The sequence below is a fragment of the Rhinatrema bivittatum genome, chromosome 10, assembly GCF_901001135.1.
Source record: "Rhinatrema bivittatum chromosome 10, aRhiBiv1.1, whole genome shotgun sequence".
In the NCBI taxonomy this organism is placed as follows: Eukaryota; Metazoa; Chordata; class Amphibia; order Gymnophiona; family Rhinatrematidae; genus Rhinatrema; species Rhinatrema bivittatum.
Window position 1 is genome coordinate 59,265,954 of NC_042624.1, and position 27,808 is coordinate 59,293,761.

The 27,808-nt window shown below is 46.9% G+C and overlaps 1 protein-coding gene across 2 annotated transcripts; it reads right to left on the reverse strand.

Moving 5' to 3' along the window:
* On the reverse strand, positions 1–27,808 carry TNFSF4 (TNF superfamily member 4). Of its 2 annotated transcripts, none has more exons than XM_029618911.1 (3): positions 27,607–27,808; positions 1,585–1,624; positions 1–764 (listed from the first exon to the last, which is right to left on the reverse strand). In XM_029618911.1, exons 1-3 carry the CDS (start codon positions 27,772–27,774, stop codon positions 412–414), a joined length of 561 nt encoding a protein of 186 aa, XP_029474771.1. In that variant the 5' UTR covers positions 27,775–27,808; the 3' UTR covers positions 1–411. The 2 variants fall into 2 exon arrangements, with proteins under 2 accessions (XP_029474771.1, XP_029474772.1); XM_029618912.1 differs by lacking the exon at positions 27,607–27,808 and adding an exon at positions 25,626–25,847.

Here is a 27,808-nt window from a genome sequence, read left to right on the forward strand (position 1 = left end):
AATAACAACATGTTCAGTTACTGCATACAGTCTTTTTAATTTAAAATACTTTAAAAAATTATTGCACAGCACATGTTTAATTTATACAAATATTATTTCAACAAATAAATAGAGAATGAACATTAGTCCCAGCTGCAGGTTCATTCACTTCTTTCCTTGGTGCCGTAATTCGTTTTTCCTTATGATAGATCAGTTCAGAGTTCAAAATGGCTTTTTCTGACCCAAACAGTAGTTTAGTAGGTGTCTAATGAGAGAATGGTTTGTTTTATGCACTTCATTAAAGTCTGTCTATTTCCTACTAGCAGATCAAATGGAATAGAAGAGTCAAGGACCAGGCTGTTTTTGTGATCTATAAGGGCCTTAGTTCAAATCCACTGCCATATAGGTTTGGCTTGTGGTATGTTTCCAGATTCATCTAACAGAACTAATTAAAATAAGGTGCAGTGACAAACTGGAGAATATGTTGCTGGTTTCTTCATCAGTACTGGCCGTCATAAAAACGTAATCATCCGTCATTAGACTCTCCATTATATTTTCTTTCAGTGTATCATTCCCTCTCAGCTCCAGCATCAGGCTGGAGTTTTCGTTGGCACGCCTGTAATAAACTTTGACAGTAACCGGAATGGTAGTTTTGGAGAGTTTACCCTTGACCTGAACCATATAGAATCCGTCCTTGGAAACAATGATGGAATTATTACTTTTCAAATTCATGTTGCCGGAACGATGAATAAGAACAACACGACTTTCATTATTAAAGAAATTCACTGGAAACAAAGAAAAAGATGAAAGTGAAGACTTACGAAATTTCTCAGTTTGAGTACAACTTGCAGACTGAGCACCTAAATGCAAAGTCTATGGGTACAGTTTACCAGTGGATTTTGCTCCAATTTTCAAAGGGAAAAAAAAACTTACTGCATCTGCTTTTTTGTGTGGGTACTTGTCCCAGCTAATAGTAAGGGCTTTTGCTTTTGAAACTCCAAAAGAATGTGTGTACTCACTTGGCCCAACCCTAATCCGGCTCGCCCTCCTCCACCTCCCCTCTTTCTGTGGGGAAAGATTACGCACCTTGTGGCATGATGCCTGTAATTTCACCTGCAAATAGGCTGGGCAATTTACAAAGACCCCATTTTCTGCAGGCAAATGGCTATTTACCCACAGGAATGAGTTTTGAAAATAGCCCTACTTATGACTAGCAGTGGAAGAACTCATTTAAGAAAGCCTATAAACCTCCCTGACAACATTCCCTGGGAGCTGGGGACCACTTCAGTATATTCACCATGGTTGACAATACGTTGATTATAGCTTCCGACTATAACGGTGGCAGACCATCACATAAACATAATAACTTGGTAAATGGCCTTTGGCAAAAGAAGCGTATACAGAATTTGCAGTAGTGAAAGTTTATTCTGTAGGACAGAGGGAATCGCCAGGCAGTCTCACTGCAACGTGAGGCATGGAGCCCGTTCCATGAGGCTGGAATGATCACTGGTGCTTAAAGAATGCCGAGGCTGCTAACAAGCCAAACATTCCTTTACGCAACTGCTCTGAGTGGGCTTGTCCTTTTAGTCTTTGAAAAATACTTACATGGACCATTCATGTCTGTCTTAATGTAATGAGTCTTCTCCTGAAAAATTAAAAAAAAAAACAACACTTTAGACAAGCAGAATTATTCTCTCTCTCCTTACATTGTATATCGCTTTCAAAATATTGCTTATGATACCAATATAGAATTTCTGGTATGCGGAAAAAGATGATGATAGCAACCTTTACAAAATATTTTTTGCTCTAAAGTTGTGCCAGGGCATGCTGGTGTGCCTTGGGCAAGTCCCCAGCAACATCCTCCTCGCTGGGCTCATGTTCTGACTCTGTTGGACAGACCCGCCATGCTCCAGCCCCGCTCTCGTGTCCCGTCCCCCCCCCGTGTCCCCCCCCCATGGCAACCACTGGAGGAGAGGGAGAGAAGCGGGAGGCCAGCACAGCAGCCGTGAATGGTAGAGAAGAAGCCTCTGCTCCCTGCTCCAGCCCCTCCCCACCCCCACTGTGCTCTGTTTGCTTGGAGAGTCACTGGAGATCTAGAGAGAGAAAGACTTAACAGAGACTTGGGACTCAACTGACAGCAGCGTAGAGAACCACCCAAAGCTCCAGTTAGACAATAATGATTTGTGGGAAGGGGAGGGAATGCTGAAAGGGGGTGAGGGGAGCTTGGGGTGGGAAGTGCATAAAGGTGATGAATGTTGGGGGGAGGTGAGGAAGGGATGAGGCACAGGATGCTGATACAATATTATATACTAGGCCCTGGCCTTTATGGTCTGGGGGTACTGGTCTGCAGACATAAAGGAAAAAGAACATAAGAAATTGCCATGCTGGGTCAGACCAAGGGTCCATCAAGCCCAGAACCTGGCAATTACCCAAACACTAAGAAGATCCCATGCTACTGATGCAATTAATAGCAGTGACTATTCCCTAAGGGGTAGATCTTAAAAACATACGCGAGCGCGTACTTTTGTTTGCGCACCAGCCGCACGTATCTTATAAAATCCGGGGTCGGCGCGCACAAGGGGGTGCACATTTGTACAACCTGCTCGCGCAGAGCCCAGCGCACCCCCTTGTGCGCGCCGACCCCGGATTTTATAAGATACGCGCGTGCTCACTCTCATCAATAACAAGGGGCAGAGAACTTGTTTAGCCAAATATGCAGCTCCCCAGAACTTATTAGATCAAGTTTTGGCAAAAAAACAAAACAAAACAAAGAAAGCAAGCAGTGTTCGTGTCAGAGAAAAGAGTTCAATCATAGAAGAGCTTAACTCCGATATTCCCTTCCAAAATCGTGAGTTCCCAGGGCATCTAAGGCCAGCAGCAGGCATTGAGAATTCTGGACAAATTATTTGTGGGTGCAGAAGACATGGGGGTAAGGACTGATGAGAGAGAGAGAGAGAGAGAGATGTAGAAGACATGAGGTACGAGTCATAGGAAAGGTGAGGTAACAGGGAGGGATGAGATTGATCACAGTTAAACTTCCATTAATTTTCTATAGAACTATCCCAAAAGAAACAATAATGTCTGGAGATGTTTTCCAAAAATACATGTTTTGCTTAAGTCAAAAGGTTTTACATAACATGTAGAAATTTTCTTATAACCCTAAAGGTTTAATACCCCATTTGCCTCCCAAAGCAAAACCTGTGCAGACTTCATAGTATCACTCCAATTGAATGCTGAACCAGAGGAAGGAGATTTTTAAAGCAGTGATCATTCCCACAGTATAAGGTGCTCATCTTTTATTCCAACAAAGGAATTAAATATATGAAATAAAATAATTTTGGCTGAAAAAGGTAAGGATCCCAGAAATAAGAGTGAAAAAAATGGAAGTCACAGAGCCAGGAAACTGGCAAGATCATATTTTGAGAAACCTATTTTGTACTGCTACTCTGAAAATAACAAATGCTATCATGGGAAATGGGCCAGAGTATTTCTGAACACAAGTAGGTTTTTCTCCGCTTTTCTTCACACTGTGGTAAGATTTGACTAAAAACCTTGGGATGTTCATTCTTACTCTTGCAAAAAGTGGCCAAGAAGCTGTCCACAAAGAGCAGCCTTGCTTAATGTCTCATCTGCGAGACAGAATCCTCCAGTGCTCCTATAGTAGCTCTGGATTTTCAAATCTTGCTTAAAAAGTGTTTTATACAGCAAGTCTTTGGATTATTTGAAACAGGGAATGAAAAAATAAGGCTGACTCAGCAGCTATATTACCATTACTTAACACTTCTATACTACTACTAGGCATACACAGACTAACCAGCTAGGATGCTAGACTATTTTGCATTTAAGACGGCTCAGCTGGAAAGCATTTTAACACATATTTTTGATCAACATTTACAGTGGTAGTGGCATTGGGCCTCAAACCAGAAATCAATTGGACCCTCATACTCAGGCTTCATTCTTCCTTCTCTATCCTTCGCTCGCCTTAATGCAATTGCAATCACCTACAGACCCAGCCCTGACTCTAGAGGTATCACAGGTATCATCCGGCTTCCTTGAGCAGAGTAGGACCTTTCTTCAATGGATGGTGGGGGTCAAGCCTCAAGGCTGAACATTTACTCTGATTATCTTTGCAGGGTTTTGTTTAACACTTATACTACTACTACTAATACATGTATTTTTGTTTCATGCTTTAAGACCAAACAGGTCTTGAAACTTCTTACAACTATCATATTAAAATTAAAATCATAATTTAAAATAAAATTGAGACCACAACCCTATCTAAAACCTCCCCTTCAAAACCACCCATCTTCCCCAAAACACTACAATTCCAAAACACACCCCTAAAGAAAAATACCCTCCCAACCAACTCAAAGCACCCTTTTACCCAGATACATAACAATTATGTGAGTAGCTACCTGCAGCCCAAAGTCAGGAAAACACCTGAGGACAGAGCCATATCTTTAGTTACAAGGTCTTCATGAAGGTCTGTTTCTAGCTAACACTCCCATACTTCCCAAAGAGGAGGAGGAGGTACCAAGCATCCATCCTTGGCTGATCTAAGGGTCCTACAAAGAGCATATTTAGTCATGCCTTCTCTTAGATAACTAAGGCCACATTTGCAGCGTGTTGTAGATCATCTCCTGCGACTTCAAAATGACTCTACATAAAACCGGCAGCTGGGATCACCTAGTTTTCCACAGCCCAGGACTGGACACACATTTTTTGAATTTTGAAACCACTAAGCCACTCTACAAGAGGTTTTTTTTATTTTTTCTACTTTCTTAAGAGATTAAGCTTATTGTAACACATGTTGAGTGTGGCTGGGCCCTCAGAAAATCATGAGCAGATCCTTAGCTAGGAAATTTGACGCCAGCAGCCAAGTGAAAAACTGCGCCCTCACCCATTACAGGGCACCAAAAGCTGGGTGACTCTGTTCAATGTTTGTACAGCAATGCCCATGGCCAGTGCAAGGGTATTAGGTGCCCTAGGAAAACTTTACAGCCTTGTACTCCCCAACCCATCACGCCCTCCTCGCACAAAAATAAAAAATAAATATTTATAATAACAAATTTTACATGAAAAAGAACATTCAAAGCACAGTCTTTTGAGCTACAAATATCACTTACAATATGTATATTATATTTACATGCAGTGCTGTGGTGCCAAACAGAAAACCCTGCAAAAAAGCAAGACACACTTGGAACCTATATGGTATTAGGCCTAATGTAATTCATCTTAGGCATAGGTATGACCCTCAGAGAGCCAGAAGAAAACAGAATTTCTATATCAAAACAGCACTAACTGCCAGCACTCAAACAGCAACAACTCTAATGTAGGCCTAATGTATTAACTATGAAAGTTAATACTACAAAGAGATTGGGAGCCTACTTGTGTGTGTGCCTGTGAGAGAGAGATTGGGAATCTGCTTATGTGTGTGCCTGTGAGAGCCTAGTGTTACATATAGGGTCTCACAGGCACGCACATACACACATAATGTGTCTGTGAGGGAAAGAGCCTGTATATGTGAGCAAGGGAGTACATGTGAAAGCTAAGGCATGTATATGAGAAAGGGAGTGTGTGAGAAAATGAATATGTTATTGTGTTTGTGTGTGAGAAAGAAGATAACATTTGTGTGGCACTATTTTCAGCAATCCATGACAATCTCAGGATGACTGGAAATCAAAAGATCCCAGGTATGAAGAGCAGGAGATTTTTCTAAAATTCTTATTAGTTTTAATTATTGGGTGTAATTTGATGTTTTTGCTGTTTTGAAATATTTTGGTTTTTTGTGGAAATATTAGAACTTTTTTTAATTACTGGATTTTTTTTTTTTAGTCATCAGATGTGTTGAAATATTTTATTGGTATTTGGGAAATATTAGAACAAATTTATGCAAGTTTTTAAATTATTGGGTGTTCAGCTGTTTGGACATATTTATTCTTTTGATTAGTATGGTTTTAATATTATGAATGATGTTTTATATCTCTTGATTTTATTGCTTGATGTTTTGCAAGGAATGAATATGTTTCTGTTTTTCTATTCTTCTACTTCATAATACAGTTGGGCTTGTGGTTTCCAGTACGTTTTTGTTGGCACACTTTTGTTTATATTTTATAAGGCACATAACTGCTGGTAAAAATGAAGGATAAGCACGTGGGGGTCCATGAAAATTTTGGAGGCTGAAAAGGGGTCCACACTCCCAAAAAGGTTGGGAACCCCTGCTCTGAGTGTGTACCTGAGGCAATGAAAGTGACTTGCCAGAAGTCACAAGGAGTGGCAGGGAGATTTGAAACCTGGCTTCCCTAGCTGGCAGCCCACTGCTCTAACCACCCACTAACTGCCTACCTATAAAAATGCAGTATTACAAATGTTATACCAAGCCCTAAAACACCAATACACCTCCTATTAGGAAACCAGCACAAGCCAAGCTGCTATAGATCCCTCAGCTGCAATTATACACTAGCAGAATACCTCACCTTGGCCGCACATGCAGAACACAGTGGAGGTGGTGGAAACAGAAATGGTAATTTAATTCAAGAAAGCCTGGGATAAATGCAGGGGGGATCTGTGAGGGAGCGATGGGAATTGTAAAGCTATCTTAGTTGGGTGGATGGCCAGACTGGACGGGTCAGACGGTCATTTTCTGCCATTGTAGTTCTATGTTTCCTCCAGACTCTTCATACATGGAAAAGAGCCTTAGGCAAGAGATCTTTTATCCCAGCTCAACCTCGGTATGAGAAGAAAACGAAACTTGCTTCCTGCTTCTTCTTCCAAAGCAAGCTCAGCACGCTCTCTGAAACAAACGCAGGCTGTGCCCTGCCACCAGCTGGTAGAACTCAGGCACTGCAGCCTCTTAAAAGCATCATATCCTTTCACCGAGGGTATAATACTCCTTACATGTGGAATTGTAGTGTTTGTTTATTTTCAAAGAACTTAGCACAGTATATTTATGTGAAATATGTTTTTTTTTCCAAAGAAAACAGTACCAGTTTGCTATCTGAAAAGCAAATAATCTCAGGCAGTGGAAGCCCCAGTAAGAGTCAAGACAAAACTGTTTCTCCTATAATTTTCCTTGGGTAGCATTCATATAATTTGGATTATTCAGAATAGAAAGGCCCGGCCATTTTTGAGTTGTAAGCGAACATGTGCACAGACAGACATACTTACACTTCTACATGCTAGCAGAATCACCCATTCTATGCATGGGTAAAAGTCTATTTATTCAGAAAAGAAAATGTATAACTAAAAAAAAAAACCTAATGTAGTAAAGCTTTCTGATATACCATATTAGTTGTTTTTACACTTAGTGAAAGTATGTATGGCAAATTTGGACTTCTAAAAACTGCACATTTGTGCAGTTGTGTCTGCATGTGTGTTAAAAGTGTGTTTTGTGTATATTTGCCCCAGCATCTGGCTCCCAAAGCACATAAGCTCCATTTCAGAGAAGGAGCCTGGCCCCTCTTTTTAGACTAGAGAAGTTCCTCAGACTACAAAGTAAGGGTGGCATCGGCTGCTTCACCCATTCTGCTCTGTAGGAGGTAATGACAGAAAGAATTTCTAGTCCTAGAGGAATTTGCGCAGAATTGCAGTGATAGTGAAAGTGTATATGTGACAGGAGGGGGAGGGGTGTGAGAGAGGGGGGGGAGGGGAGGGGTGGGGTGGGATAAGAGAGAGTTGGGGGGTGAGAGAGCAGGGGGGGGTGAGCAGGAGGGTGTGAGAGAGTGCGGGGAGGTGAGAGAGCAGGGGAGGTGTGAGACCAGGGAGGGTTAGCGGGGTGTGTGTGAGAGAGAGCAGAGGTGGTGCTTGAGTGTGGGTGCCACAGAGAGGGAGTCTATATGAGGAGATTATGAAGGAGTGTGTATGTGTGTGAGAGATTGGGAACTGGTGTGTCTGAAAAAGGGATCGTGTGTACATGAGGGTGCTAGCCTCTGAGAAAGAATTGTTTATGTGTGAGACAGAGCCTGTGTGAAGGGATTGTGTATGTGTGAGACAAAGCCTGTGTGAAAGGGTACATGACAGAGAGGCATAGGGAGCCTGTGTGAGGATGTATGTGTGAGAGAGAAAGGGAGCTTGTGTGGGTGTGTATGCAAGAGAGAGGGTCCCCGTATGAGGGGATGTGTGTGTGTGCGCGAGAGAGTGAGGGAGCCTGTAAGAGGGTGTGTGTATGTGTACTAGAGAGAGGGAGCCTGTGTGAGGGCCAGTACTGAGAACGGGGTCAAACTCTGGGACTGGTGATAGAGTGGAAAGAGTTGAGCATAGAAGTGGAGGGGAGAGATACTGGCAAGTGGAGGAGTTGGGGCCTGAGAGGGCAAAGTGGCCAGGGAGTAGTGAGAGCAAGTGGAAGAGATACTCTTACAGTGAATTTCTAGACTATCATGGAAATTGTGTTATTTTGACCAATATAAAGTTTGCAGAATTTTAAGTTTTTGTGCGCAGAATTTTAAATCTTTTTGCGCAGAATTCCCCCAGGAGAGAAAGAATGGACATGCTGCTGTAAACACATGCACTGAACCCAGCGCAGAGCAGGTATGGGCTGGGAGGAAAGACGTGTTCGAGCCATTACTTTTGCCAATATCATTGGGTTGTTATCTGACCAGGAACTTAAGGTCCTTTTATTCCCCTCATGATTTGTCGTGACCATGAACTTCTAGATCTTTGTGAAGATTCATCAGGACTAAACCTGCCTCAAGTGCTGGATCTGCACTAAGCCTAAGGCCTAGTCTCCAGTGTTTTCAATGATGAGGAACAAGCACAAGCGTCATGCATCTGACAAAGTGGACTCTACCCTCGAAAGCTCATGCCTTAATAAATTGGTTAGTCTATAAGGTGCCACCCACCTCGTGTCATTTTTGCTACACCAGACTAACATGGCTATCCCTCTGAAGATCGGATTGAAAGGGACTCAGTTTTCATCTTCCTAGTGTGGAAGGTGATATGTTACCAGTTGCAGTTTATAATGAGAAAAGTTAAGTGATAACTAACTAACATAATAGATATTTGCTGCAGCTCCATAAATAGCAAGAGTCAAAGGTTAAGTGAATTTGGCAACCTGATGTCTCTATTGCAGGAGCCTCCACCCTTAGAGGTCATGAGAATAAAATGTGGAGAATTTGCTGATTGAGTTGTTTGTTGTTGCAGTTCCAGAAACGGGGGAAAGTGTAGGAGTATGGTATGGTCCGTAACCTTTATTGAAGCATGATTTCATTTATCTCAAATGAATTCATTCGGTATTATTCTCACCAAAACCGGGAGAGTGTTCTTGTGTCTTTCAGGTACCAAACGATGGGTAATGTGGATTTGAAGAATATACCCTCCTGTGTGAGGATACATCTGAATTCAGGAAAGCATGGAATAACCACAGAGGGAGTGGTAGGGTTTGTAAATCTGAATTAGTTGGGTGGGTGGGTCGACTAGATAGGCAGTATGGTCTTTTCTGCTGTCACGCTTCCGGGTTTCTGTGAATGGTGTGCTTATACTTGTCCACTAGGAGGAATGGCCGGTGTAAAAATGCAACCCTCTTAGTGAGAGGAAGAGCTGCATCATCCAGGTATATGACGTTCCTTTAATAGGTCACAGTGCGTCTATTATAAAACTGTGCTTTTCATCTAATATCTATTTTGAAGATTTCCTCACGTGTGGTACTGGTATGGCTGTTCTGTGGGTGTGTTTGGTGGTGACATTGGTGGATGGTCACTAGAAGGTTCACACAGCATTGTCTGAATTATTAGGCAGGCTGCTCACCACATAAAATTGTTGCTAGCAGTAATTTGGTTACGGATTTAACAGTTGTTTGGTTTTGATTGTAAATATTGCTATCCTTAACGTAACATAGAAACATAGAAATGATGGCAGAAAAGGACCAAATGGTCCGTTCAACCTGCCCAGCAAGCTTAGAGAAGTATCTTCCATGCCATGCAGGTTACCCCCATGCTTATCAGTTTCCCAGACTGGGCCCTCGTTGATTGCTGTCTGAATCCAGTTCCCCTTTATGTTGGAGTTGAATCAAAAATATCAGGCTTATTGGTTAAGGGTAGTAACAGCCACATCAGCAAGTTACCCCCATGCATTTTTGTTCCCCAGATCATAAAAGTCAGGGCCCTTGTTTGTTGCTGTCTGAATGTGATTCCCCTTTTCCCCCTGCAGTTGAAGCAGAGAGCCATGATGGAGTTGCATCAAGGCATATTGGTTAAGAGTAGTGGTTGCGCTCCCCGCTCATAGGACAGGCCTGAGAGCAGCTCACTCACATCTCGGCATGGCACTTGTGCCCCCAAAACCGCCTCAGCCTTGCCGCCATGTTTTGTGGTGGGAGAGATGCCACCAGTCTGTCGTGCGGCTGTGAGCCGCCTCCACTGCCATCTTCTTCGCGGCCTTCACCACCAACTCTGCTGGGGCGCCTCCCTCCTGCGTGGCCTGGAAATGCCACCAACATTCTCCATTGCAGCGTGCTGCCTCCCTAGGCATGCACACGCATCTCTGCTTAGAATTTAAAGGGACCATGGTGGGAAAAGCCCCGCGGGCCCCTCCAATTATGTTCTTCCTGCCAGCCCTATAAAAGACCTCTTCAGTCTTTGCTCCTGACCTTTGCAAGGGTTTCCTGTGGTCATCAGTTTCTTCAAAGTGTTCTGTTTCCTGTCTTCATTGTTGGAGGTCCTCCATGTCTTCATTCCTTGTCTCTTGTCGTGTTCCTGGTATCCAAGTCTTCATCGTGATCCTGGATCCTGTGTCTTCCTCATTTCCTGAGTCCAAGTCTTCAGATTTGCTTCCAAGCCTGTTTCCAAATCTTCGGTTCCTGTTCCTAGTCAGTGTCCTGCCTGAATCTTCCTCTGGTTCTAGTCTTCAGAGTCTTCCAAGTTCCTGAGTCAAAGTCAGAGTTCCTGAATCTGAGTCTGAATTCCTGAATCCGAATTCCTGAGTCTGAATCCAAGTTCCTGAATCCTGTCCCTGGCCTTCGGAGTTCTAGTTCCCGCTTGTGTCTTGTGTCAAGTCTTTGAGTCCAATGCCTGTGCCGCTATTGGAGTGGTCCCTGACCAGCCCCGGGGTTGTGTAGGATGCACAGCGGCACCAGACTCTCTCAGAGCCTTCATCATGTTCCAAGTCCTGAGCCTTCAACACATGCCAAATCCTCAGCCTTTGTCTATCCTCATGCTCAAACCACTTTCAAGTGGCAGTCCAAAAGGGCTTTTGAGTGGCCGGAGGGCTATCCCAGAGACCAGCATTGTATTGCTGAGTTTCAGTTCCTGATGCATGTTGGTCATCTGAGTCTACCCGCTGCCAAGTCAAGAGAATTTCCTGTTCCAGTCAGCCTGTGCCCAGATGCATTCGCCTGCCAGCGGCATAGACCATAGCCAGCCCCGGGGTTGTGCAGTTCGCATTGCGGCATAGGGGCTCATGCTCTCGAGTGCACATCTGTGCTCACAACAGACTGCAAAGGCCTCGCTCTCTTAGCTGCTCAACAGATTGCAGAGACCACGCTGTCTGTCCCGCACAGGCAGTAACCACCGCACCAGCAAGTTACCCCATGCACTCTTTTCTTCATTTCCATCCTCTAGCCTTTAGGGATCCACAGTGTTTATCCCATGCCCCTTTGAATTCATTCACCGTTTTTGTCTTTCCCACTTCCTCCGGAAGGGCATGCCAGGCATCCACCACCCTCTCCATGAAGAAATATCCTGATGTTTGTTCTGAGTTATCCGCCCTGGAGTTTCATTTTGTGACCCCTAGTTTTACTGATTTCTTTCCAACAGAAACAGTTTGATGATTGTACGTCATTAAAACCTTTCAGGTATCTGAAGGTCAGTTTTATATCTCCTCTGCACCTCCTCGATTCAAGGGTGTACATATTCAGAACCTTCAGCCTCTCCTCATAAGTTTTTCGATGCTGACCCCAAAACCATTTTGGTTGCTCTTCTTTGGACTGCCTCCATCTTGTCTCTATACTTTTTGAAAAGTGGGCATCAGTACTGAACACAGTACTCTAGGTGAGGCCTCACCAAGGACCTGTACAAGGGCATTGCCACCTCCATTTTATTACTGGTTATTCCTATCTATGCAGCCCAGTGTTCAATTACTACCATAAGGAATTTTCTGGGCAGATTGGATTGACCATTTGGTCTTCTTCTGCCATCATTATTATGTTACTATGAATATGTTCTCTTCATTGAGAAGGCACCTGAATATCATCAGTATTCAGAGGAGGGATGACTTACAGCCATCTAGAGGAGAAGAAGAAGAACGGGGAAAACTGAGCTGGGATGGACCCCCATCAAGGCCCATGAATTACTGCAGATCTTGGGAGAAGAGGAGTACAAACAGTATTAATCTGATACAATGAGAAGAAAAGGAGTACTGGACATTGAGAAGGCAGGAGATATGGGAGTGTATTTGGACACATATCTAAATTGGATTACGTATTATCTTTGCCAACCACTTGAGAGGGAAGCTTTAAAACTTGCCCTAAATCATGGAGAAGGGAAGAGAAAATTGGCTTTAACATCGTAAAGTTTAACAAGACTCTAAGACGTCACAAATTTATTAAGAAGCTCACTTATAATATCTCTAAGTATCATTTTCATCCTTTTATAACAAGTTAGTAAAAGTATTGTTGGAAACTAAGTCAGCTTCTTACTGCTTAGTGACATTAACTCTCATCAGTGCTGTCATCATCATTGCTGTATATAATAACTTTGTACTGGGACTTAAGTAACTGCAATCACAAGGCCTTGAAAGTTATCCTTCTCCCTGCTCAGGAAATCCTGGTTAATAACATATAGGAGTTAAGAAAGAATTTCGCCATCCGTGATTATATTCGATATATTGACTTTGGGATCTTCTATTCGGGACTAAACTAGCTCAGAGGTTACACACACATGTCTTGGAGGCAACAGCACTGAATAAGTGCCTGGGGGCACTGGCTGATCAAATTCAACTCTGCTGGGAGAATACATCTACTTGGCATCCCCATTATGCCAGAAAAATCGTAAGGAAGTTTGTGGCATCGTAAAATAGAGAGGAACTGAAAGAAGGAATTCTGGCTAGGAGAGAAGGAGAAAAAAAACCTGTGAGGGGAAGAAAGACTGATGGTGAAGCTGTGTGAGAGGAGGAGACAGACTGTGAAGATGAGAGGCATTGAAAAAGGGGACAAAGGCTGAGAGAAGGGAGAAAGAGATACAAAGAGAGAAAGGAGAAAAGACGGCAGGATATGATAGAGGTCTATACAATCAGGAAAGGACTAGAATGGGTAACTGTGAATCAGTTTACTCTTTCAGATAATAGAAGGTCTAGGGGGCACTCCATGAAGTTAGCAAGTAGCACATTTAAAACAAATCTGAGAAAATTCTTTTCACTCGACACACAATTAAGCTCTGGAATTCATTGCCAGAGGATGTGGTTAAGGCAGTTGGTGCAGCTGGGTTTAAAAAATATTTGGATGTCCCTGGAGAAGAAGTCCATAAATTGCTATTAATCAAGTTGACTTGGGAAATAGCCACTGCTCTTACTAGCATTAGTAGCATGGGATATATTTAATGTTTGGGTACTTGCCAGGTGTAGCCTAGATTGGCCACTGTTGGAAACAGAATGCTGGGCTTGATGGACTCTCTGTCTGACCCAATATGACAACTTCTTATGTGATAGGCAGAGGAGCCGGCATAAGTGTAGAAATGTAATGGGCCACCCATGCCCTGGCCTATCTAAATTTTGGGCTATTTTGGAACTGTAGCTGCCACTGCCAGAGACACTGCATGGCTTACTATACTGCTTTCTGACTATCTTGCGCTGGTCCCATGAGACATGCAGAACAGAGTGAAAACACAGGCACTTACTGAGGGCGGAGTTTGGTTGTCCTCCCCCCACCCCATCCAAAAAGTTGTTCTGCTGTCCACGGGCGCTGGGGTGACAGGCTACTCCTCTCCATTGTCCCATACAGCTCCTTTTCCATTCCTTGTCATCCCTCTTGATAGGTGACGAGGACTGGAAGAGGAGATGCATGGGACAGAAGAGGGGTGCTGAGAGCTGATAAGGAAGATAAAACAAGAGAAGGGTTGTGAGAAGAGAAAAGTGGAAGGAAGAGGTATGAGGGAGAGAGAAGGATGGAAGTGGCTGGAGGGTTTGAGACTAGGAGGAGATGTGGGAAGATCTGAGGAGCTGAGGAAATATAGCCGGCTGATAGAAAGATATACAAACAGAGGAAAAATGAAAGAAATTAGAAGATGACCAGAAAATAAGTTTAAAATAAAATGGAGGAGGAGGCAGAGACCTAGAAGAGATTAAACTACAGACACCAAGGTTGAAAAATTGTCCATTTTAAGTTTGGTGAAAATCTCTGTGCTAGCTGGGATGAGTCAAAGGAAGGGGACAGATAGCATCTGCCCTTTTATTCCAATCCTACACAGTCACCGGGATAAAGCTCCACATGCAGCTGTGACTCGGGATCTGGGGAGATGCCAGGGCTCAGGGCTTGCGGGTGGTGGAGGGTCTTAAAAAGTGCTGCAGAGGATGGGGGGGAGGGAGGGGGCAGGGGCAGATGTAGAAAAAGAGAGAGGTGCTTAGGCTCAGGAAAGATAGTGCAGGGAAGTGATTCAGGTCTGTGGAGCAGGGGGGATCACAAACTGAGAGGTGACCTAGATTAACCTTTAATTTTGCACCTTTCCCTTACTTATCTGCCTCTCTTGCCCTGCTCATTAAGGACCTCACTCTCCTCTCTCCAAGTCCTGTATTCCCCGACCTGTGCCTCCTACCTTCAATGCCCAGCATTTCCTTCTCTCTTCTCCCCCCCCCCCCCCCCCCCCCCCCAGCATCTTCATGTTCCTCCTTCACTCCCTGTTCAGCCCAGCCGCATCACCCCAATCTTTCTTATTTATTTCCACTCGTGTCCAACATCATAGCATAGAGGTGTCCAACATGACCACATCTATGCTTGTCGTTTTGGTACTGTGCACTAATTCTGTATATAGTTTTGATGTAAATAGTTTTGATGTAAGGGCTCCCCCCTAATTTCAATCATATGTTTCCTAGTTCAGTATATTATCTGTTTTATGTAAGGGCCCCGCCCAATGGTTTTGTGTTCACTGTAAACCGATGCGATGTGCGAACGGTCATCGGTATAAAAGAAACGTTAAATAAATAAATAAATAAATAAAATCATCTCTAAGCAATCCTCTTACTGCATCCCACCCTCTCCTGCCCAGCACCATCTCTCTCTCCACAAAACCTGCCCACCCATCTTCCTCTGCCTCCGCATGTACCCAGCACCCATCCCCTTTTTGCTGTACCTTAAAAGTGGGTGGGCAGCATCTATTTATTATTTATTTATTTTTAATTTTTATATACCGAAGTTCTTGTAGGGACTACAAATCACTCCGGTTTACATAAAACGAAGAACTGCTCAACAGAGAGCTGAGCTTTACATGGAACAGTAGAACATATGGAACAGTATAACTGGTTGACAATTTAACATAGAGCTAAATAAAGAAATAATAATTTAACTGGTAATAAATATTAATAAGTAAAGAAATATAATATATTATATAAGCAGTATAACTATTTAACGTAGCAATAAATATAAATATAAGCAATGCCAAATATATATATGAAATAAAGTAAATTTTTGATCTCAAAGATAATTGTCCAGTTGTAGATATTTTAGAATTAGTACTGGATACAGTGACCATAATTAGGGTAATTAGGATACTTAGTAATTAGGGAGTCTGTCTGTCACTGTCATCTGGAGGTTTCCTGGGATTTTGCCATTGCGCCCACTCCCCCTCCCCCAATAAAAACCAATTTGGCACCCTAGGCAACTGCCTAGCTCCCCTGATGAAAGAAGCAGCCCTGGCTAAGCCTGATGTGCTGAGGAGGGGTACGGAGTGGAGCGCAACGAAAGGAAAGGGTGAACCCAGCCTGCAGAGGAGGGGAGCTGGCTGAGGAGAGATGGAGGGAAACAGAAAAAGTTGAGTGAAGGGGGAAATGTGGAGTAGAACAGGATACGCGGGGTGTACAGAGAGGAGAAGGTAGAGGGATATTTCTCCCATGCAGGAGGGGGAGAAAAGTGCAGAGGGAGTAAGGAGAGGAAGTGGGAAGGAGGATAAATGGGGAAAGGAGGAAGAGGAGGTGAGGAGAATGTGAGAGAAAAGGGGGTGGTGTGGATGAGTTGTGAGAAGGAGTCGGGTTGGGGAGAAGTAGGACTGGTGGAGCTCTGAGCGCTTCCATTGCTTTTCTTTTGGCCACGTGTCGACGTTACCTGCTCCTCTCTGGTCAGTCAAGCTCGGGTCCCACTCTATCTCCTTTTTTTTTTTGCTTGGGGAGCTATATTCAGCACCTCCATTCATGTTCAGAAGCTGCCTCCTTTCCTCCCCATGCACTTTCAGCACACTCCTTTTAGACTCCTCACTAGTTATTTTCCTCTCCTCCCTTTTAGAATTACTCTTCTCCCCTAATTTTACTTCAGTAGATTCTAATGAGCCTGAATGTGGCTCCTCCTCTCTCTCCTTTCCTAAGGATGGCTGAAAATTATCCATCTCCACAGAGCCCCAGTGATCTCACATTCCTCTTTGGTAAAAGGGAATCTCTCCCATTGTTGTTACAGCAAGTACAAGATTATCTAGTATTTCCTAAAGAATTGAAAGCAGTTTTATTTTGCCAAGCTTATGATAAATGCGATGCCAGGGATGGTAATTTTCAAAGCGTCACGTGTGCGCACATGCGTCGGCCCGTGCCCAGGGATGTGGCCATTTTATAACATAAGTGCGTATATGCAGGCATGTTATAAAACAGACTGCCCACTGGCACGTGTGCTCAATTTTAAGCGGGCACGCACCTGTGCACGTAAATCCTGCTTCTACCACATAAGGGGGGGGATTTTAAAAGGCATGCAAGCCGACACCATTGCCAGTTTCCCAGTTCATTCCCAGTTCACCCAGTTAAGAGATAGGACTTTCAAAACTCCCTAGTTTAATAGCCCCCCTTCCCCTCTATTACCCCTGACCTTTAAAACCCTGCTGATCTGCCTAGATTTTTTTTGTTTTATTACTTTAATGTCATCCATAGCAGAAGTAAAGTTACCTGGCAGGGGACCCCCAGTGCGCATAAGTATTTGTGCATAAATTTCATGTTAAAATCCCAGAATGTCCGTGGCCCATCCCTTTTTGGAAACTTTTCATTTGTGCACACAGAAACACGTACGTGCATATACGGGCAGCTTTTAAAATCCGTTTAGTGCGCGCCGGCCCGACATATTCGCGCGTCCCCTAATTTCAGTGCACATTGTGTTTTTAAATGTCACCATTTAATGTTATATATTGTACTAGTAGTTGCAGTGAAAAAGTGCTATATACAAAAACATATACTTTTAATTGAGTTTTAGAGTATTTAACTGTTTAAAACTGTGCTTATGCTTTTATTTGATTTAATGTTTTATGAATTTTGATTATTTGTAATATTGTAATTGGTGTCGAACAATGTTGACTTGTGTAATATAAGATGTTTTAATAAATAAAAATTAAAGCAGAAAAAAAAAAAAAGAAAGTAACTGAGTGCCTAACTGATAATGGGTGCTCAGAATTTTAAAAAGCATAAAAATATACAAGGGAGAGGGAGGGTGGAAAGAAACTGCCTTCCAACTAAACGTTTCCAAGGTGGCATTAATCAAGAGAAGACTCGGGAGGGGACACACATGGCATGAAAACCCAGCCAGTAAAATGACGAGCTGAGTCATGTTCTCACCCTAATCACATCTGCTTCTTTCTTCGCATGAACAAGAAATATTTATCCAAAATGTATTTTGATTGTGGGGGAGGGTCATTAAATTATCATGAATAGAAATATTTTACTGTGCAAACAAGCCTAGCTCTGATTGTTTCACGTATCCGCCTTTCAGCAGAGGAGCTGCCCGACCTGCGGCTGCATCCTGCCGTATAAATGAACTGAGATCTATATCTGGCACAGGACAGAACTCAGGTCTCTTACTCATAATCAAAACGAAGGGGGAAACGCCCTTAGAGGGTTTGAGAGTCCCGGGCAACCCAGGCTGAGGAATCAGCACAACACACAGCTGTGGACGGCCTTTGAGCACCAACACTGACTATTCCTGAAGGAGCAAGTCAACCCGTTCTAATTGTTAATCGTGTACGAGCAGTTCTAATTAGAAACCGCTTGTACATGGTTAAAATTAGTGCTACAGCGTTGCAGATCGTTGCACATGCTAGATATGACACCGCTCTAGGAATGTATCATTCTATTGTAAATTGTTTTGAAATATTGTTTGGATGCCCACGATTGCTTTTGTTTGACATTATACCGGTATGTGGGCTCTTGCCACTCGTTTACGTTCCATTAACGCAGGTACTCAGGACCAGTCGTTCAGGCATTCACTCAACATTGCCCTCATAACCTTTACAAATTAGACACTACAACTGATTGGATAACAAAATAAGGCCGCAGTTTATTAAACTAACCCGAGCCAACTTAACATTGTTCCAAAATAACTCCCCCGCCTCCGCCTCCTCTGCCGCATGTCAATTCTTCACTTACCATCGCGGCCCAATGGCAAGCAGCTTGGAGCTCCCCCCCCCCTTTCACCTACCCCGCCGCGTCGTCAGCGAGGGTAGGCTTGCGGCCTGAGCATCGGCCCCCCCCTTGCTCTTGGGCCTTCCCGTGCAGCAGCCTCAAGCTGCACGAGCATTACCCCCCCTTTCAAACTTGCCCTTCCCCATTCCACATAATACACAACCAAATATGGCTCGGGTTTCCGCCTACTGCGACAATCCATAACAAAACACAAACCGTGCAGAACGACATTAGGGTGGGAGGGAGGGAAGCAAAGTCACCTCCTCTTGCTTTGCCGCCGGATCCCTCAGTGCCCGCTCCCCGCTATCCCTCGCTCTCTTCTTTAGCCCTTTACCCAATGGCGACGCGGCAATTCAAATTGCCGCGCCGCCATTGGTCCTCTGTTCCTTCCTCTCCTGCTCGCACCCGCCCCCCCCCCCCTTTTCCCTGCTGCCTTGCCTCCCGCCTGATCCCGCGTTACTATCGGCGATACCGGGACGAGCCCGGTTCGCCTCCTTTAACGCAGGTACTCAGGACCAGTCGTTCAGGCATTCACTCAACATTGCCCTCATAACCTTTACAAATTAGACACTACAACTGATTGGATAACAAAATAAGGCCGCAGTTTATTAAACTAACCCGAGCCAACTTAACATTGTTCCAAAATAACTCCCCCCGCCTCCGCCTCCTCTGCCGCATGTCAATTCTTCACTTACCATCGCGGCCCAATGGCAAGCAGCTTGGAGCTCCCCCCCCCCTTTCACCTACCCCGCCGCGTCGTCAGCGAGGGTAGGCTTGCGGCCTGAGCATCGGCCCCCCCCTTGCTCTTGGGTCTTCCCGTGCAGCAGCCTCAAGCTGCACGAGCATTACCCCCCTTTCAAACTTGCCCTTCCCCATTCCACATAATACACAACCAAATATGGCTCGGGTTTCCGCCACTAACAAGGCAAATTAAAAGCCTTGTTCCCCCACTGCGGCCAAACTTACAACTGCAATTTAAGACCTTCTTCCAAGGCATTATTGAATAAATCCATGCCAATGTCGGAAAGGTGAACACCATCACCCATGAAGAATCCCTCTAAGACCTCCCAAGACCAGTCATGCCTGACCCAGAATCCCCCTTCCCTCACTAACCATTTGCCTATTTGGCGATTCAATTTTTTGACGCCTCGGCGCCAAATGGGCTCCTCCCGGTGACGAAGTCGAATGATAACATCCGACCACCCCAATTTGGTCATGGGCAAGCGATTCAGTAGAAAAGCAAGGTCTTTACGGATAATTTTAATGAACTCCCGACAAGTGAGGTGACCAATGTCATTCCCGCCCAAATGAATGACAATGAATCTGGGTAGGCCAAAAGCCTCAACCTTGCCTTGCAAGAAGTCACATAAACTACCCCATCTCATGCCCCCTCTGCCCAACCAGCGCACGACTCCTTCGTGTGCAGCCACGTTCAGATTCTCGCCGTACGGCCGCTTCCGAGCACGACGTTGAGCCCGATGCACAAAAGAGTGGCCCACTATCCAAGCACAATCTCTGGGCGACGCGATGCCGTGCAGATCTGAAAGATAAAACACACCCATTACCACTCCTGTCCGCCTACCCCCCTGACACCCCTCCCGACATGAACCCCGTACCGCCGAGGAACCCACTACCGCCGTACATAGCTGCGATAAACGTTCGACTTCCATCTGCCCAACGCTTGAATGCGATCCGCAGCCCACCCTAATTCGGCCACCACCGTGGCCGCACCAATACGGAAGGAATGCGGAGTATACTGCCCCTCGTTCCATCCCAACCACGCCACGACTTTCCGCAGCACGGTCGCAAACTGAAACCGTGTCAACGGGGCCCCGTCCTCATGCACCAAGAAATGCCGTCCAACGCGAGGCCGCCAGGCCGCGTACTGCAGCGCCGTCCATACCGGACACGCCAGGACGTGCGGGGCACGCCGTAACGATATCCAAGCTCCTGCGCCCCTCTGATCCGTTTTGGATCTTCTAAGGCGCAGTGTGACGCTATGTTCGTATAAGCAGACATCGTCAGCTAAGAGACCCCCCTCACCCCCACCCTGTTTAGACTTCGCTACGAGCTCCCCTAGGCGAAACGCACCAAAGAAGGCCCACGCGAAGGCCACCCGGAACAAGGCCAACTCAAATGCCGAACTACATATCCCCCGCAGGCCTTCTGAAATCAGAAGGAGATCGGGAAACCGTATAGGCCGTCGCCGATCAGGCAGGTGACCCGCGCCTCGGCGCCAGCCCGCCAACAGCTTCCGCACCAAAAAACTACGGAACGGGCTACCGAACCCGGCCAATTTATGGAAAAAAGCGAAACCTGCCAACTGGCTCCGAACAGAGGCAACTGAAAACCCCGTCCGTTTGGCCCACAGTATAAACCGAACAACGTCTTCTTCCCTCGCTTCCCCCCCTGTCCACCCAGAAGAGTACAGAAAATCAGCCACATATCGTCTGCCTGAGAGGTAGGATTTCCATGTAGCCGGAGCCACGGACTGCTGAATCAGGTCCCACGGCGGGGGGTGCCGAGCTTCCAGAGGCTGACGGGCACCCTGTCCCCCGTCCGGCATGCGTGTGGAGCTGCAGCTCGGAAGACATCCCACTTAAAGCGAGAAAGAGCATCAGCAATAACGTTCATAGTGCCCGGCACATGTCGCGCTTTAACAGTAACATTCCAGCGGAGACATAACAACACTAATGCTCTAACCAAAGCTGACACCTGCGGGCACTTTGCCGCCAGCTTGTTGACCACTTGAACTACACCCAAATTATCACACCACCAAACCACGCGTCTGTTAGCTAAGTCCTCACCCCACAGGGTCAATGCCACCAGGATGGGAAAGAGTTCCAGAAACGTAATATTCTTAACTGTGCCGGCCGCCACCCAACTAGCCGGCCAACGCTCGGCACACCATTTGCCCTGAAAATACAGGCCGAAACCCACCGCCCCCGCCGCGTCCGAGTACAGTTCCAGATCAACGTTCGACACCTCCGGCTCCTGCATGATGCAAACTCCATTGAAAGATACCAGAAACTCAGCCCATATATTCAACTCATCCCGTACCGCCTGGGTAATTCGAATAAAATGATGAGCCGCCCTGACTCCCGCCGTCCTTGCCGAAAGGCGACGAATGAAAGCCCGACCGATCGGAATGACCCTGCACGCAAAATTGAGGGAACCAATTAAAGCTTGCATCTGTCGCAAAGTGACTTTCGCCGCCCCTTTGACTAACGCAATCAAACCCTGGAGCTGGATAAGCTTCTCAACCGGCAGCCGGCAAGACATGCTCACGGAATCCAGCTCTATGCCAAGGAAAGTTAACTTGGTAACCGGACCTTCCGTCTTGTCTGGAGCGATGGGGACTCCGAGACGCTCGGCCGTGCAAAGGAAACCATCTAATTGGCTGCGACACGTATTGTCAGCTCCCGGCCCTACAAACAGAAAGTCATCCAAATAATGCACGGAGGCCTCGCAAGCGTTATGCATATTCGTAGCCCAATGAACAAATGTACTAAACGTCTCGAACAACGCACATGAGACGGCGCAACCCATGGGCAAGCAGCGATCTACAAAATAATGACCATCAAAATAAAAGCCAAGCAGCGGGAAACAACACGGACGTATGGGGAGCAGGCGAAACGCAGATTCAATGTCCGCCTTGGCTAACAGAGCACCCGGACCCGCAGCGCGGACCAAGGCGACAGCATCATCAAAGGAAGCATAAGTGACAGCACAAGCCTCCGCTGGAATGAAATCATTGACCGAAGAACCGTCTGGGGAGGACAGATTGAGGATAAGCCGGAATTTGCCCGGAACCTTTTTTGGTATGACCGCCAGCGGCGAAAGGTGCATAGCCGCAAATGGCTGACGCAAAAAAGGGCCAGCTATTCTACCTAATGCAAGCTCGTCAGCCAGCTTGTCACAGACCACTGACGCCAGCCGTGAGGCGGATCGAGAATTCCTAGCCCTCCCCCCACAACCCGGACCGACATAAGGAATGAGAAAACCATAACGAAAACCCTCGGCTAACAAGTCGGCCGCCCGTCTATTCGGGTAACGCTGTAAAGTCGCAGCCAATTCGTCGAAGAGTATCGGGGAATCGGCTTTACAGTAAAGGGACCAATCATTTGGCTCCTTTACCGGTCCCGGCACCCTGTCCTTGAGGGCATCTGAGGGCGGAATGGGCTCCCCCACACGCGGTACACGCATGTCGAAATTTGCATTCGGGGAACAGGCACGTAAGCTTGTTGAATCTCCAACATACATCGGAGCCGCCCCCCGCAATCTTGACACCTGACACGCCTTTACTACCGGATCCCGGACGAAAGGACTGAACCGCAGCTACGCCAGCTGAATCCAGGCGCGAGGAACCAACCCCCACACCTCCCGCTCGCGGTCCCCCCCGGGAGGACACAACCCCTTTATTGGTCATTTGGGTGAGCCATAAGTGGATGTCCTGAGACCCCCAGGACATGAACCGATTACCCGCCATTTTATCACGAAACTTTTCATCGTAGTTGAGCCAGGCCCAACCTTCATAGTCTCGAAAGGCACCGATAATACTGTCCGCATAAGATAATAAGGAGCCATACTGGGAAGCATCGAAATGGCTAACGACACTAGCCAGGCGTAAGAACCCGCGGATCCAATTGACAATGTTCTTAGCAATGCGAGGCCCGGTACCGCGACGTCTATTACGCTTTTTGGCTTTCCTTGAGCCCTTCTTCCCTCCCCGACGACCCTCCAATAGCTTGAAAATATTGACAAATTTTCGTTTCCGTATGCGCTTAACCAACCGCCGAGGCACCTCCTCCCACAGTTCGGTCAATGATGCCAAGGCGGGATGGCCCACATCACATTTCGGGCCCTCGTCGACGGCGAAACGCGTGCGCTCTGTACTCTCGCTGGATCCTGTATCCGATGTGGTAGACGAGGAACTGGACCTCACCCTGGATCTTTTGGCCCTAACAGTGGCCCCCAAGCTACCTGGGTCGGTACTGGACTTACCTGCAGCCTCTGCGGTCCTGTCGGCAGCACTGGCCCGAAGGCCGGGTATCACCTCACGCTCACCGACCACTGGATCAACTCCGGGATCAGACCAGGCTACATCTCTGGGGGCCCGAAGACCCGCTGCATCACGGTCCCTCCAGGCCTCCTGGCGCAACGTCCCCGCACGCTCATCATCGTCGCTGGGGGCCCCACGCAAACCTTCCGCAACGCGGTGGGGAACCTTCCGGCTACCCTCCGTAGGTGGCACGGCGCGGGGGTCCCGTTGCCTAAACGGCGCCTGGGGGCACCCCACCACATTTCCGTGTGGGTGCGGAAATACAAGCCCGCCCGAGGGGAGGGGGGCTGGGCCGGGCCGCCAGGCTCCAAAACCCAAGTTGTCACGTGACTGGGCATTCCCCCGCGTCGGGGCCTCGGCCAAAGGAAAAAAGCCATAGCCGGCCTGTGCCATTCGCTCTAAGAAGGCCGCCACTACGGCATCCTCGTGGGGGGCACCGGTGGCTGCCGGAATGGAAGGTGGAACAGGAAAGGTGGAACCCGCGGGGCTGGGCATGACTGCTGTGTGCGCGGGGGCAGAGCGAGCAATGCGAGACCTTCCGGCCCTGACTGCCGTCGCCTGGCTGCCCTGTTTCCTTCCTGTTACTCCCCCAGAGGGAGGCGCCGGGCGGCACCTCGAGGGGGCCTTTGAAGGGGTGGGAGCGTGGCCGACGGGGGCGGCGTGCGGGCCGCTCGGGCGACGACAATGGGCGCCTGAGCTCTGCAAATACCTGGGCGAGGGGGGGGTTTGAGGAGAAAAGACGGCACATGCGCGCAAATGACCGGCGGCAGAGGCAGGGAGAGGGGGTGCTGAAGCAGGCAGTGCAGGCCTGACAGAGGGGGTTGCGTGATCGTGTAGCGAACGGCCCAAAAAAGTAAAAGTATGGGCGGTCTCCGCCTGCAAGGGGGGCGGTGTAGGCCGCACCGGAGAAAGGGGGGGGGGGGGGAAGGGGGGTTAGTGGTTGGGTACGCATCTGCTTCGGGCCCGCTCTCGCCCGAGTCTGAGATGTACGGGAGAAGGGAGGCAATAGTGGGGACCGAAGGCAGTACCGGAGGGGGGGAACCGCTCCGAGGACCCATACTCACAGCGCTGAGGCCTGTGGTCACCGTCGGCGCCGGAACCCGGGACAGTCTGGACCTCGCCGGCGGGCGGGATCGCGAGACAGCGGTGGGCCTGCTAGCGCTCCGCGTTTTTGCCCGCCGCATAGTACCCTGCACAAAACAAAGCCGCCTGGGGAAGCAGAACGCGACAGGGAGGATTCGGCACAGCAAAGAAGGTAGGAGCAAGCAAAGTCACCTCCTCTTGCTTTGCCGCCGGATCCCTCAGTGCCCGCTCCCCGCTATCCCTCGCTCTCTTCTTTAGCCCTTTACCCAATGGCGACGCGGCAATTCAAATTGCCGCGCCGCCATTGGTCCTCTGTTCCTTCCTCTCCTGCTCGCACCCCCCCCCCCCCCCCCCCTTTTCCCTGCTGCCTTGCCTCCCGCCTGATCCCGCGTTACTATCGGCGATACCGGGACGAGCCCGGTTCGCCTCCTTTTATACTTTCTGTCCCTTCTGGGAGCGCGTGTTGCTTTCTCTGAGATGCCACCATGTCCTCGGACTCTGCACTGCCCAGTTCCAACATCTGGCCTCACTTTGCACCTATGCCCATCTCACATCCTCATCCACAGAACAAAAACCAACTACCTACACTGTATAAATTCTAGAATTGTAGCAGCAATCCCATTATTCCGTCTAGTAATTTTTATATTGTTTTTAAGTAATATGCACAGAGCACATTAATATATACCCAGGAGATACAATAAAAGGAAACTAGCAGAGAAAATAAGGAGACTAAATGATCTAGTAGTGGTCAGACTTTATACTGTGATTCAAGATAAGTCCTGGTAATTGTGTTCAAAAGACACTCCACCCCCATCCCGTGATCTCCCTGCGTCTTCCTGATCCAAATGAAAATCACATGCTTATGCTGACCACCAGGTCAACAAGTTGAAATGAGTACATAAACTGCACGTGATATACGCATAGCTGAAGCCTGCCATACCTTATCGGAGTCCTCCTCCCAAACCGGGGCTATTACCCCACACTCGGGGCTGCGAGTGGAAAGTTCCTCTGCGACGTGGGAGAGACAGGAGGAAGGATGCCCTGGTAGCATGGGGACCGTTTCTTCTCACCCAGCCTAAATGCAGCACCGGATCCTGCTTCATATTGTGATGGGGTGCCACCTGCTGCCCCCTTCTGGCATTGCAGGCACATAATGATACTCCACCACTTCAGTAACTCCCTGTGGCTGCTATCCGAATCATATTCTTCTAGCTGAGGGATTACATCATCCCTTGAAATTTGCTGTAACCTCACGCTGCATGCTGCAATGATCTTTTCAACAATCACTTTTTTATTTTAATTGGCTTTCGACGGGAAAGGTAATTTTCTCTGCATAAGGACCTGTCACGGGCAGAATGCCACTCCCTTTGCTATTTCTACAGCTAATTAATTTAATATTCTACAATTTAACCATTTACAAGAAATATGATGACAGCATTGTGCTTCAGTTCCTAAACTTACTGAAACCAAATTGAAGCCTTTGAGGAGAAGGAGGTGAGACGGGGGTTTAAAACATAATCTTGGGTCATCTTAACTGCAATAAAATCATACATTGATTACAGAGTATACTGGCACTTTATCTCCCTAGGTCTCTGCAACAGTTATAAACAATATGGTTGGTTTAATCTGACTTTCCCAATCAACAAGTTAAAATAAATGTATAATATATAGTTACCTGCATGTGAAAAATGCACAGATCACTCTCTTTCTAGAGCAGATTTTCTCAGGCTCTCTCAAGTCTCCATCTTATACCATCCTCTCTATGGCTCCCTACCACACTATACTCATCCACAATCTTAACTTTGCCCTAGAAAACCGTTCTTCTATTCTGAAAATACTCAGTAGGTCTGAATGCTAAGATGGGCTACTCGGTTTCCAGATGCCAGAGCATTCTGCCCAAACTCCTCTATGGAAATCTTCATTTCAAAGAAGCTTCACTAGATTTTTTTTTTTTTTTTATTTTGCAGGAATCTCCCTGTCGCCATAATTTCATCATCACCACTCATTCTTTCCTCTTGGTCACAACATGGTAATTTATCATCAAAAAGTTCTTAAAATAAATGATCATCAACAGCTCAGCCTGCAGAAGCCTCCGAAATCTGAGAACCCCTGATCTATAGTCAGGTGCATACATACAATGCACAGGAAATCTTGGCTTAAAGAATACAAAGTTGTTGCTACTTCTTATTGGATGCTATCATCTCGCTCTGATATAGCACCACAGGGTTATACATCATCATCATCCACAGAGGGGAACAGGAGACAAGTGTGCAGTATTACAAGAAGTCAAAATGGGACCACCAGGGGGGCAAGAAGAGTGAAAATGCAAAACATTTGGAAAGAAGGAAATTCTCTGTTTCCAAGACATTAAGATCATAGGACACGATATACAGCCCAACGGGAGACTTTATCTTTCATTTCATGGCAGTGCCAGAGCCAGCAGTACAGTATGGGAAATTGTACCACCAAGAATAGGATGGCGAGTTGTGTTACTCAAATACCCCATAGCTCTGATTATTTTCGGATCGTGCAAAACCTGCATTCATCTTCCATCTGACCTACTCCTACTTCTACTATGCATCCTCCTTTCTGAAGCCCCCCTAGACAGAAGCCTTGTACAAATGGATACACCTAAGTATCTGCACTCTAGTCGCTGTGATTTAAGCAGGTCAAAAGTAGTAGAGGAGATGGATGCGGTATCTGTCTCTAAGTTAGATCAGGGTGTGAGGTCTTCCAGCCCGTCCTGTGCTGGCAGATACAGAAGGAGGGAAGGAAGGTTACAATAATATTTGCAGAATGCAGAAGTTGGGGTAAGATTAGGAAACCACAGATCATTTAGCGTCACTTGCTTGCAACCCTGATAGGAAGAAGAACCAAGGGTGCGGAAAGTGAAATGAGAAGGAAATCGAGCCTGCTCTGACCTTGTCGGTCGGGATCTCCTGGAAGCCAAGGACCGCATGGCACAGGATGGCCAGCAGCGCCATCCACTGAGCCCCGGCAGAGAAGAGGAGGAGCCGGAGCAGCCTCCTGCGCCCGTGGCACCTGCCCTGGCACTCGCAGGCCGGCAGCTGGTTTTGCCTTTCCTCCATCGGCTCCAAGCCAGTCAGGCCCCCCCTACCCCAG

Coding starts and splice junctions, on each gene's coding strand:
- TNFSF4 (XM_029618911.1), bottom strand. CDS start 27,774: ATGGAGGAAAGGCAAAACCAGCTGCCGGCCTGCGAGTGCCAGGGCAGG. Junction 1,625..27,606: donor AGGAGATCCCGACCGACAAG/GTCAGAGCAGGC, acceptor TTAATTTTTCAG/GAGAAGACTCATTACATTAA. Junction 765..1,584: donor GACAGACATGAATGGTCCAT/GTAAGTATTTTT, acceptor CTTTGTTTCCAG/TGAATTTCTTTAATAATGAA.